Source organism: Emydura macquarii, unplaced genomic scaffold (assembly GCF_026122565.2).
Source record: "Emydura macquarii macquarii isolate MOO-44397 ecotype Brisbane River unplaced genomic scaffold, CSIRO-AGI_Emac_v2 contig_1363, whole genome shotgun sequence".
NCBI lineage: Eukaryota > Metazoa > Chordata > Testudines > Chelidae > Emydura > Emydura macquarii.
The window spans coordinates 21,872,117-21,885,736 of NW_027131500.1; the positions used below are offsets into that span (position 1 = coordinate 21,872,117).

The window sequence follows — 13,620 nt, forward strand, 5'->3', positions numbered from 1 at the left end:
GAATCCTGAACAGAGCCCTTCATACATCCATAGTCTTTAGTAATAGTAGTGTTTCCATTATAACTTTCTAGATACAAGCAGTTTCCTTTATTTTTCTCTTTCCCCTCGGGGTGTGGAAAAATCTGTTGCTATTCCCTCCCTTTTATTCTTTACCTTAGTGTAAGTTTTCTTTTTTTCCACACCCTTCCCGATTGGGAGGTTCTCCTTTTCTTGGGGTTATGCCTAGATTCCCCGGGTTCAAGAGGTGCCTCTCCTGCCATGAGGCCATCCCCGTGAGCGATGGGCATTTGTGGTGTGTACACTCTCTTGGTGAGGGACATGTCGCAAAAAGTGTACCCACTGCCTCAAATTGAAAGCTTGGTCCAGAAAGGACCGTGAACTGAGGCTAAAACTTTTACTAGTGGAGAATTCTCTGCCATGAGCCTCAGTCCCCGACCCTGATACTTCTCTTATGCAGTGATCACCATCAGTGCAGCAATCACCATGGGCACAGTAATCAGCCAACTCTCATTCGCCACATACCACCAGCAGAAAATCTATTCTCTCCCATTCAGATGAAAAGAAACAGGCCACTAGTTCACCCTCTAATGAGCCACCTCAGGGAAAGACGTCCCCTGGTCCAGTAGCCTCAACATCTTCAGGAGTGAGACTTAGCTCCCGTGACCATCTGAGCACATCCAGTACCAGTGCTAAGGAGAGGTCCAAGGACTCTAACCAGGCCGGACCACAGGCAGAAACACTGCCACTCAGGACCGAAAAGGATAGTGCAAGACTTTCAAAATCAGTACCAATGGCTTCAACTAAAACAACTGTGAGTGTTCAACACCGACCAAACTGGTGGCACTGACTAGACCCTTGACACGTCCTCAGTGGCAATGTGTGGGCAGAGCTGGCAACAGGGTTTCCTATCCTTGCTTACGGACAGCCCCCCGACCTGAAGCAAATATTCGCCAAATATACCATACAAGAAAAACACTAACCCAAGAACATACCCCTGCATCAAACCCCGTTGCCAGCTCTGCCCACACATCGACTGTAGTGACACCATCACAGGTCCTAACCACATCAGCCACACCATAAGGAGCTCATTCACCTGCACATCTACTAATGTAATATATGCCATCATGTGCCAGCAATGCCCCTCTGCAATGTACATTGGCCAAACCGGGCTGTCACTACGCAAAAGAATAAATGGACAAAAATCAGACATAAAAAATGGTAACATCCATAAACCAGTCAGAGAGCAGTTCAATTTCCCAGGACAGTCTGTAGCTGACTTGAAAGTTGCTATACTTCTACAAAAAAACTTCAAAAACAGACTTCAAAGAGAAACTGCAGAACTGGAACTCATATGCAAACTCGACACAATTAAACTGGGTCTAAATAGGGACTTGGAATGGTTATCTCATTACAAGAAGTAATTGTCACTGTTCACACATTCTCACTTCCTAATCAATGGTTGTGAATAGGCCTCAGCTACTCTAACTGAATGGACTTTGCTCATACCTAACTTCCCCATTGTTGTTCCTTAGCCTTAGATGTGTGTATATATATACCTCCTATCTGATTTCTGTTCTTTACATCTGACGAAGTGGGTTACAGCCCATGAAAGCTTATGCCTGCAGAAATTAAATTTGTTAGTCTTTAAAGTGCTACAAGACTCTCGTTGTTTTTGCTGTATACAGACTAACACGGCTACCCCTCTGGAACTTTTCATATAGGGTACACTTTCCCAAACCATCCATAGAACAGAGGCAGAGACAAATAGACTCTCCATCTGTATCTAGACTGCCTAATAATGAACCAGAAGCTCTAGAGGAGCAAGAGAAAGAAATGGAGGAAGAGTTTACACCACCAAATCTCTTCTCCGCATCTTCCCCCAATGAAACCATCATGCCACCATTTCCAACCTCGGTGGATGATTTCAAACAATTCCAAGAACTGTTGTGCAGGATTTCAGATTATCTCCAGATCCCTCTGAAGGAAGTCAGAGAGCACCTGCACAAGTTGCTCGACATCTTACAGACCTCTACATCAGCGAAGATAGCATTCCCAATCAACTAGGCCTTGTTGGACCATGACAAGGTGATCTGGTAGATCCCAGCCCCAGCATCAATACCACCTACCTGCAAGTGAGTGAACAAGAAATACTATGTCCCTACTAAGGACATGGAATTTCTCTTGTCCCACCCTACTCCAAATTCCCTGGTTGTCAATGCGGTACAAGAGAAGGGGTGACAGTACCACTCTAGAACAATCCCCTATGACAGGGGCTAGACCTCTTTGGTCAAAGAGCATACTCTTCAGCTACACTCCAGTTCTATATTGCTAACTATGAGGCACCTCTGGCCAAATATAATCACATAAACTATTCCAAATTCCAGGAATTCTGTCAACACCTACCGGATGATAAAAAGGAGCCATTTCAAGCACTGGTGACAGAAGGACAACTTCCAGCCCATATGGTGCTGCAAGCCTCTCTTCATTCCCTAGACATGGCTGTATGCTCTATTGCAACATCGGTGGTGATGAGATGAGCACCATGGCTTTCACAGAGAGGTGTAGACCACTGTTAAGGATCTACCCTTTGAAGGTTCTAAACTCTTTGCAGAGTACATGAACAAGTCATTAAATTTTTTAAAGGACTCTAGAGTGACACTCTGTTAACTTGGCATATGTATACCAGCGGTAAAGGGAAGTCAGGGTAGATACCAGCTGACCTCCACATTTCACCTTTGAGCAGGATGACACGTAATACAAGCGACAGAGGCCTCCTCCTCCTCCTAAGCAGAAACCAGCACAAGGGGCTATGCCTCACACTTTCACTTCTAAACAGCAATTTTGAAGCTTTGGTCGAGGCCCTGAGATGCCTCCCTCTGATCTAATTGTTGCAACCATCTCTACTTGCCCATCAGTTTGGTAATCACTTGGTCCCCTTCTACCCAGCATGGCGACAAATCACCTCAGACAAGCGGGTCTTGGAATTTGTCAACAAAGGGTACTCCATTCCATTCCTTTCTCTCCCACGCAGCCACCCTTCACACCGTCCCTCTTCAGGGACCCTTCTTACGAACACCTTCTATGAAAAGAAATGAACCACTTTCTTCAGCTAGGAACTATGGAACTGGTCCCATTCCAACACTGAGGGAAATGGTTTTTATTCCCACTATTTTTTTATCCAAAATAAATCTGACAGGTGTAGACCTATCCTAGACTTGAGAAACCTCAACAACTTCATCAAACTACATTTTAAGATGGTCATACTATTAACAATTATCCCAGCACTAGAACAGGGGAAATGGCTCTTGGCCCTCGACCTCCGAGACACATGCTTCCATATCAGCATATACCTTTCTCACGAGATTCTTCAGATTCATCCAGGGGTCCAACCATTACCAATGCAAGGTACTAGTCTTTGCTCTTCCTACAGTGCCACAGTTATTTTCTGAAGTTCTCACAGTGGTGGCAGCTTACCTACACAAACAAGGAATTGTAATATTTCCATATTCCATACCTAGATGACTGCCTACTCAAAGCTCCATCCAGAGCCAGTGCTGTTGAAGCTATAAGAAAAACAATGGACCTTTTTTCGAACTTTGGCCTCCATATAAACATACAAAAGTCAGTACTGACATTAGTATAGCATCTGGAATTTATTGGGGCCCATCTGGATGCTATACAAGCCAGAGCCTTCCTCCCAACTTAGATTTTTGGCAATAGTCAGTCTCATCTCCACCATGAGAACCAACCCACAGATCTCTGCCAGAATGTGCCTACAGCTACTTGGCCATATAGCAGCGGCCACTTTCATGGTAAAACACACCAGATTAGACATTCACTATCTCCAGGCATGGCTATAGACAGCGTACATATTCCACAGACACAGCCTAAACAAATTCCTATTGATACCACTGAAGATCAAGGATTCATTAGATTGGTGGACACAACCTCAGAATGTCTGCATTGGGTCCCCTTTCTCCAACTCACACTGTCCTTGATACTGACAACTGATGCTTCCCTAATCAGAATCCACATAGCACATCAACCTCTTAGCACTACGTGCAGTCCGCAAGACGTGCTTACACTTTCTACCATTGAGCAAACAAATCAAACCATAAGAGTAATGATGAACAACACTGACTGCATGTTCTACATCAATGGACAAGGGGAAGCGAGGTCACAATCTATGTGCTCAAAAACACTAAAATTGTGGAACTGGTTTATCAAGTGGTATCAATAGGAATTTGTTTAGGCTGTGTCTGTGGGATATGTACGCTGTCTATAGCCATGCCTGCAGATAGTGAATGTCTAATATGGCGTGTTTTACCATGAAAGTGCCCACTGCTATATGGCCAAGTAGCTGTAGGCACATTCTGGCAGAGATCTGTGGGTTGGTTCTCATGGTGGAGATGAGACTTACTATTTGCTTTGTTTGCTATGAAACAAACTGCAGCCCCCCACCTGGAACTCGTTTGCATTGCACTCGCTCATTGTCCACCTCGATTGCCTTTCTAAACAACGTGCCAATTATTGACATTTGCAAAGTGGCCACCTAGGCATCCATGGACACTTTCAGCCTACACTATGCCATTACCCACAATGCAGCAACAGATGCCCTACTAGGACGCACTGTCCTATCATCCTTAGTAGCATCAATCTGAAGCCCCAGTCTTCCATCTAGTGGCACTGCTCTACAGTCACCTACAGTGGAGCACCCATAGGGACAGTACTCAAAGAAAAAGAGAAGATAACTCACCCTGTGCAGTAACTGATGTAACAGGTGTGTGCCCCTGTAGGTGTTCCACTACCCACCTTCCTTCCCTCTGCTTCAGAGTTCTAACGTAGACTCTGTGGTAAAGAAAAGAAGGAACTGAGGGCAGTTGGACTACACAACATTATATAGACGCTGCTCACAATGTGAGACTGGGAGGAGCACACGTGGGACTCAATGAGCACTGCTCTAGAAGATCTCCAATCCCAGGTGCAGGGGGCGCTATCACACTTACAGTAAAGCAACCATGGAGACACACATCTAGAAGAACCTCAGTTACTGCACAAGGTAAGTAACCTTCTCTTCTTCTGTGATGCATCTGATTTGAAATAAATGTTGGCCTACATATGATCCTAAAACTCTTCCATCCCTTCAAATGGGGGATTACATTTTCTTCCCCCCACCATGAATCTCTTTTCTATCTACACAGCTGTTTTCACTATGTTTGTAATATTGTAGGAACAGCTTCAACTGTACCAAGGATAATGTAGAAAAAAGAAGTTCTTCTGCAATAGCATCACACTCTCATAGTAATATCCAGCTTTGTCACTTAGGCCTGGTCTACACTGGTGGCTTAATTCGAATTAAAGTCCCTTAATTCAAATTAATTACTCCCACGTGTACACTTGCGCATTGTTAATTCGAATTAAGGAGCCTTTAAAATCGAATTAATAAAACCACCTCTGCAAGTGGATTAGAGCCTGAAGCGCATCAGTTAATTCGCATTAGTGTGAGTGTGGACGCAATGGGGCTTAATTTGAATTAATTGGCCTCCAGACTGTATCCCATGATGCCCCATTTCAGTAACCTCCCCCAAAGCAGCCCTGGGAAGATTTAAATCTTCATTTCCTGCGGTGAATGGGTTTAAAATCCAAGCTGCGATCACCCCCCCCGCACACACACACACACAACAAGCCCTTTGCAGTTTGTCTCTTTAAGATTTGTCCCTTTGAAAGTTTAGCCCTTTAAAGTTCGTCCCTTTGAAAGATTTCACTACCCACTCCCTCCCCGCATGGTGAATGCGTTTTAAATGCCAGCAGTGAGAGGAAATTCTTTGCTACATTGTTTCAGTGGCCAATCATGGAAATTGATACTTTCTTAAGAGTTTATTCACAGTGCTACATGTGGATACATTATATCATGCTTTCCATCCCTGAAATGGAAACATTTGTATCACTGTATTAATATACTAACTGACTCCATTGTTATTTATCTTACATTCTACAGACACCTGTAGAATCAAAATCAAAGGCAAGCAATATACAGGGGGGTTGTAGGAGGAGCATAAAAGGCAAACAGCATACAGTTCTAAAGTAATCCAAGATAAACTGCGATGTATTTGTCACGGTCAAAATGAGAGCATAGTTCAGCTGGCTCCATGTGCCTGCAGCAATGGCGATCGGGGGAGTAAAAAAACAGCATGAAAATCCTTTTCCTGTTTGTTTGGGGGTGGGGGAAGAGGGTGGGGAAAGCAGCGCTGCATCGAGGGATGATGACACTTGTCACAACAGCCTCTATGGTTAGTTGCACTGTGGGATAGCTTCCCACATTGCACTGCTTTCTAATTCTAATTAAGGCTGGGCAGTGTGGACGCAAGAAACCAGCACAAACACTGTAGTATGGACAGTCTGCAGCGCTTTCTATAAATCACTTTCTTTAATTCGAATTAGTGCTGCAGTGTAGACATAGCCTTACGTTCTGCTTAACTCCTTCAGGTGTGAGAGTTTCAAGGTAACCCCCAACGTAAGACTTTAGTGTTGCAGCACTGTAACAAAACAAATAGCCTAGTTAGTATACTTCATTTTATTTATAGTTATTTCTTGTAACTAGTGAGTGCAAATAGGTTTTCTGATATTCTTGTTCTTGAAATGACAAGTGGAGAACTGAGCTTGAAGAACATTTCCTATGGACCACAGTGAAGTGAACACTCTTTTTAATTTTTCTGTGATAGTATATTCATGATCTTGTGCTGTATTTTATGTCACTTGCTGTACATTTCACCTAGTCCATGTAGGACTGTAATTGTCTTTTCAACAGCAGTTGCACAGAAATAGGGAGAACATCTTAAAAAAGAGGAAGACCGGCAAGCAGTCATCTTGAATCTTAGTATTTAGCCTGGAAACTTGGGCAATTCTTGAAAAAAAATTAATGAAATACTTTTTGAAGGAAATGTTTAATCTGAAGTAGTTGTCTATGCAAGGAACAATTGATTATTCTGGACCATGTTAGTAGGGCCTCCTAGCCAACCCATGAAAATCATGTTACGGGCAATTCATAAACCCTCAGTGCCGTGAGAAATAGACAGTTGTTCATATGCATGTGTATTTTTGCTAATTGAATACTTTATACTAATTGATCCAGTCTATACAGCACCTTCAGTCCATATGGCAACCTCTACCATGGGGCCAGAAAGTTATCTAGTCAGATGACCACTTATAGAAGTCAGCATAATGCTCTAGCAATCCAATATCTTAGCAGTTTACTCCTATAAAGCTTCACTCCTTTACCAGTCTAATCCTATCACTCAAATTCTGGCAGTCAAAAGTGATATTCTTGTCTGTCTCCGCCTGGCTTCAGTCTCAACTCTAACACAAGGTTACAAAGGTTAGAAAATGTATTATTGTTTTGGTTTTTGAACAGATTTCAATAGTTATCTGATTAGTCTAGTTCCATAACAGTTACATTATTAAATGTGGATTAAATTGATATGTGCGTATTAATGACTGCGGGTGGGAGGGAATCTACTCTTTTATAACTGTCTCTCAATTAAATATTACCTGAAGGTCAATTGGTAAGCAGCTGCTCAATAAGTTAGTTTTTCTGTGAAAGGGTGTAGGTTTTCCACTTGCCATATATTTGGTTGCCTTGAGCATTAGTCTCAAAATAAACCTAATAGTTTACTTGCTGTTCTATGTGAATAATCAACACATGCGTAAGAGACATGATATCCTATACAAATTTCTTATACTTAATCAAAAATAAAGATGCTAAGGATATATTGAATTATGTTACAGAATATGTTGTGCCTGAGCCTACTGTTATATCTAATTTTTCTAATAATTTTAGTATAGTTGCTTAACATGTCATATTTTAATTGTTATCAAGAAGAACAGAATCGCTTAATACCTTCAACAGTGCAGAAAGATAGATGAATGACAAATTAATAATTTACCATATTTGCATAATACTCTGGCACAAAACATCAGAAGGATTGATGGCAGAAGAGGTTAACAAATTTTAGCAGCTTCCATTAGCTTTTCATTGTCATATGTTTGTGGTGCTGACTGAAATAAGCTTTGTAGGAGATCTCAGTCTAGGGAACTAATTACTTGTGCCGATTGCCATACTGATGAATAGACCCTCATTGTATCATTCCCCTGAAGACGAGGAGCAGTCTGTGATTCACGACTGCATCCTGGCTGATATTTGATAATAATTTTAACAGATAAATGTAGGTAGGCAGAATGATGAAGTGCCTATCCATGCTCTACGACTATCAAAGGCATACACATAGCCAGCTGTGTTCTGCCTTTATGTTTTTGTATAATCACTAATGGAGAATTTTAAGTTATTAATTGAGCTTTGAGTAAATGTAGCTCTTCCCATGTTTTTAACAATTCTGGGCTGCAGTTTCATTATTCTAAACTCATTTGATTTTATAATCAAATAGTTCAAGTCTTGGCATGATTGAAATGCACTATGATGTAGCCATAGATAGTAAAAATAAGACTTTCTTTCAATAAAATAAATGCTAATATATTAGTATATTTTTCAAGAAGCGGCAGGATCAAAGATAGTAATGTTCTTTTTTTAAAATAATAGAATTAGATATAATTTCATTAAATTAAATACAGGATATACTGCATTTTCACATACTTTAGTAGCTGCTAATCAAAATCTTGAGTTTTAAAAATTAAGTTCAAGGGTATCATTGTACAATGGATTGAGGCACTTTATTTTTGTTGGAAAGCTTTAAGTATAAACCTTTTCTTTCTCTCTTCAGATTTGATTTTCAAAACTAAAGACATATAGATGCCTTGTATTTTTAACATTTTGATCCGTAAATTAGTCAAAGCTATTCATTTGTCACCTTGACAGGTACACAGGTTTTTATTAGCTCGTGAAACAGAAGTAAGACTTTACTTTGGATTTTTCTAGTTATAATTCCATCAGAAGTTATGTTAATAAACAAAATTAGTGTTTATAATTGAAGCGTACATGTTTTCTGAAGACCTTTAATGATTGTGCTATGCTGTAGACATTTTTTCTTTTTTTTGCAGTACCTGAAATAGGTGCTTTTGCACATTCTCATGGTTAGAATATTGTTTTACAATGGTTCTCATTCATATTCATCTAACAAGATAGTAACTGGCATTTATATATGGCCGTATTAAAAAGATCTATGTATATTTGAAGCATACAATGGAAAATAATGAATTTGATATAACCTCTTCTAGATGGAAATTTTTAAAAGTATGCCTTCAATATAGCAATTATTGCACATCATAACATGTAGTTTTTAATTAAATGTAAAAATACAACTACATAAAACAGAAATCCAATCTGATTTGCTTGAAAATAGATTGCTATTTCACTCTCCTGGAATGGTTTATTTAAAAACAGTAAATGGAAAAGAAATGCATTTTCTTGTGTTGTTCTAAGCCTCAGGGGCTAAATGTAATGAATATTTTAAGAGATTATTTTAATTAAATTCCTGCACATCTAAACAGAGTAATATTTTATTATCACATACATAACCATGTAACTGAGGTATTCATTAAAGTTAACACTTTCTGGACCAAGAATTCATGCTATGATTTACTGACCTTGTGTGAAAAGGCACAAATTAGGAAGAAAAATGAAGGGGGACAGACTTTGATTAATATAGGTAATGCTATACCATATTTATAATAGCCTTTTCCCTATTCTGGTTTATAAATGCAGTCACTGAGAAAGGTGCCCTGCTGAGGCTGAAATGAGGCTGAAATCGGAGCACATGCCACTAGAGTGTGGGGAAACTGATCACACTGTCAGCAATTCATTTCAAAATGATGTATTTAGTGCTCATTTCACCTTCCAAGAAAAAGGGAAAGGAGTTCCTTAGACTGGAAGGTGATATTGTTATTTTCAAGGACATACCTAAGTAAAAGATTGCAGAAAGGGGGGAGGTAAAAAAAAAAAAAAAAAAAAAAAAGGCAGAGCAAACAAGGGGAGCTTTATGCAGAAATTCACTGCTACCATGCTGTTTGATAATTGCTAACATATGTGGCTCCTCTGTTTCATTGTAGTCGTCCTCGTGAGTTCTGGCGCCTTGACTACTGGGAAGATGACTTGCGGCGCCGACGACGATTTGTGCGTAACCCCTTTGGATCGACACATCCTGAAGCGACGCTAAAAGCAGCTGTAGAACATGGTCAGTGTAAAAACTGCTTCTTGCCAGTAGTAGCAGGTACAGTACATGGCAATGAAGACTAGACTTTCATTCCTACAAGACATTGTTCCACTTTCCAAAGGCTTGTCACTCAATTTCAAATATCTTTAACACAAAGATACATTTACTACTATTCATCATAAATAATGCTAGTATCTATTAAACTTCCTCTTAAGTATATTTGAATAGAACCTGTGTGTGCAAATGTTTTACACACAATGTTTGTACACACAGTTCTCATTACTTTGAAGCAAATGTGGATACAATTTTTCCACTACTCCTTGGTTATGTTTTATGTGGTAAATTATCTATTTATGTTTTGCAAGTTGAATAGTAAATAGTTTCCTCTAAAAAATCCCAAACAATTGTTTGTTAGCTGTAGGGTAAAAAGGAAAGCATTTATAAAGCAATATACATTTCCATAGATGCTTGTGTATTTCTATTTCCTAAATTTTAGCATGAGAATCCAGCAAGACAGAGATGGTAACCAATATCAGTGTGCAAGGTAGAGTCCAAGCAGTGATTTCTAGGGGGTAAGATAGATACTTGGTGAGTGAGAGAGAAAATTACATGTTAATGTTTTCATATGTTTGTATTTGCATCTTTTTATTGGAGAAAGCTCTACATATGTTTCCATTTCCATTGTAGTGTGTATCTCTCAAATTCTAATTTAGGTACAGTTTTGAAAGCCCTGATAAACTGAAGGGAATAAATAAGCAGAGCCATTGATTGTTCCTTTGGATTTAAAATTTACTTAGTTTGATCATACACTTAAATTTATCATTTTATGACTGAGAGAGCTATTTAAGATACGTTAAGTACAAGAATTTGTCTCACTTTTAAAATTAATTGGTTATGATTAAAACTGAATACTCTTAACCACAAAAGTGTGTGTTTTCATGAACCAGAAAAAATTCATTTAAAAATATTCAGCAACCTTGTTTTTTGTTTTATATTCTACGAATGATATTTCTCTCTCTCTCTCTCTCTTTCTCTCTCTCTCTCTCTCTCAATTAATGCCAATTTTAAATCATTAAGACTGTTGTATGGCTCCAGAAGAGCATCATCATCTTAAAGGTTGGCCTCGGCCAAACATCTTAACCTCTTGCACTCAGACTTAAAGAGCCATTTCTGGAGGAAAATGTCTACAATATGTCAGCAGATATAATGCCAAATGTGACATCAGTCCTTTAAAATAAATGACCATACAGAGAATAGTCAATAAAGTGATCTAAAAGCAATAATGGTCTTAGTGCCCTACATCTTTGACTATAGGAAAAGGGAAAACAAGATGTAGAATTAATTAGGCCACTTCTGCTTTGGGGCTTGTTTTTAATTTTGTGTTTTTTCTACACTGTGAGTTTCAAGGGCATAAGGTGCCTTTTGCTAATGATCCTTACATTACAAGAACTGCCTCCTTTAAAACCATGTGCAGCTTCAATAAAATAGATTTTGTTGCACATTTTGAGTTCATATTTACAATGTTGTGGTTTAATATGAATATCTCTTCTACCAGACTTTATATTCTGTTTCTTATCAGATATATAAAATACATATACATACACATCCATATTTTAATTGCTAATCCTTCAGTGCATATCTTTATTTAGACAAACAAAATTTCCTTATGTAATTAAACACAGACTAATACAATTCCATCAGTTGGAGAGATGAGTAACAGTTTTCAATAACCAAATTCATTTCTAAAACTTATGTACAATTATACAGATTATGTAAAATATGAATATTGATGAGAGGCACAGTATATAATTTTTAATGACACTTCACTGAGAAGAAATGGATGACCAAAATCAGCAGTTAATTGCAACTCAAAACTTATTTCTAACAAGACGTTAGAAAGGAAAACCTTACATGAGACACATGTCAGATAGGCGAGTCAACTTCATAATAATTTAGATAGAGGCTGACCTGTCATCTATCACTATTAATACAAACTTCTGAAGTAATGAAAGAAAACAGCATTATAAATACAGACATCAAAACCTTTTCATTATTATTATGATAATAATTAATAAACAATATCAAAGTAGAAACTTCCATCCCTTAGAGAGCCTGGTGATGACTCTTTCAGCCTATGCTCTCATGGGTTAGGATGTCACAAGAATTCTGAATGGACTTGTCCTCATGTTCTATGGTTTCTCATTAACAGTGTATCATGAATCATTCTATATCAATTAAATAGTTACTTCTTTAAAGCAAATAAACTTTTGGTATAATGAATAAGATTCACCCCCCCCCCCTTTAGCTTTTTTTTTTTTTAAACAGGATGAACCTACTCTGAAATCAAATATATAGATTTTGCCAAAAGACTGGACAGTGAAGAGAAGTGTTTAAGTATAAATAATAAAAAAAGAAAATGTTGAACTGAACGTATTTTAAAAGCATTTTATTTTTCAGATAACTTATCACTATTAAGGTAGGCTGTATCTACTGTTGTTTGGATTACAGTAGTTCTAGGTGTAGTCCCTGCCCCAGAGAGCTCACAGTCAAAGAAAGCTCACATTCTGAAATGGAAAAAAATAAAAATCCAAAAGTGATCAGTAAACATAAAAAGATCAACAGCAACAAAAATTAGCTCTGTTCCAGCCTAGTTATATGTTTTAGCAGCAAGAACCCATCTTTTCTACGGATTGATTTGATTTGAAGGAGAGCCTCTGGTGTAGAGGTGGCAGAGTAAATACCTGAAGACTAATGTTCTCTGTTCAGGCAATCAATACCAGCCCCATGACTATACTTCTGGCTACCTTCTAGTTAAAAACAAATTTTTAATTCTGACAATTTAATTGCCCTTCCCAAGTTCACATTAACTTGCTTGGGAAACAGGGCTTCAGGTAATTTTTCAAAGGGGGGGGAGGGGAAAGAACCTCCAAAATGGTTATTTATAAAAGTCAGTCTGGAAGTGTGTGTCTGCACAAGGGGAGTGGGGAATTTAACTTGTTCTTGTTCTAGAAATTGAACTCTAAGTATTCTAAAATAAAATAACAGGCATAGAAACTGAACTTGCTTTATGGAAATTGGCAGCATCAGGCAAAGATGAACATTTTAAAGTAGGTTCTTTTAGGCCAAAAAAACATCCATTGTGAAAGAAGTCTGACAAAATCTAATTGATGGAAAATACTTTTATGAAATTTGTTCAAGTATGTCAGTTAAAAAACACTTTTTGTTTGGATTAAAATAGCCTGATGCAGTACTATCAACCTAAACATTTCAGATTGTGACAGTGTATCACACAATAATTTTGAAATTGACTAGAAACTGACCATGAACAAAAATAAAGCTGACTAGCTGATTTTCATTGTCTAAGATCAAGTGAAAAAGAATAAAAAATATAAAAATAAGAGTAAATATATAAAAGAATAAAATATAAAGGAAAAAAAGCAAAAGAGCATTATATTTT

General features: G+C 38.4%; 1 protein-coding gene across 8 annotated transcripts in view; it reads left to right on the forward strand.

The window, feature by feature from the left end:
- Nucleotides 1–13,620, forward strand: part of LRBA (LPS responsive beige-like anchor protein) — a 576,880-nt gene that overhangs the window by 294,613 nt on the left and 268,647 nt on the right. For all 8 annotated transcript variants that reach the window (XM_067551903.1, XM_067551904.1, XM_067551906.1 and 5 more), the window contains one exon: nucleotides 10,060–10,184. In XM_067551903.1, the coding sequence (XP_067408004.1) occupies nucleotides 10,060–10,184 (125 nt within the window). The remainder of the gene's footprint in view (nucleotides 1–10,059; nucleotides 10,185–13,620) is intronic.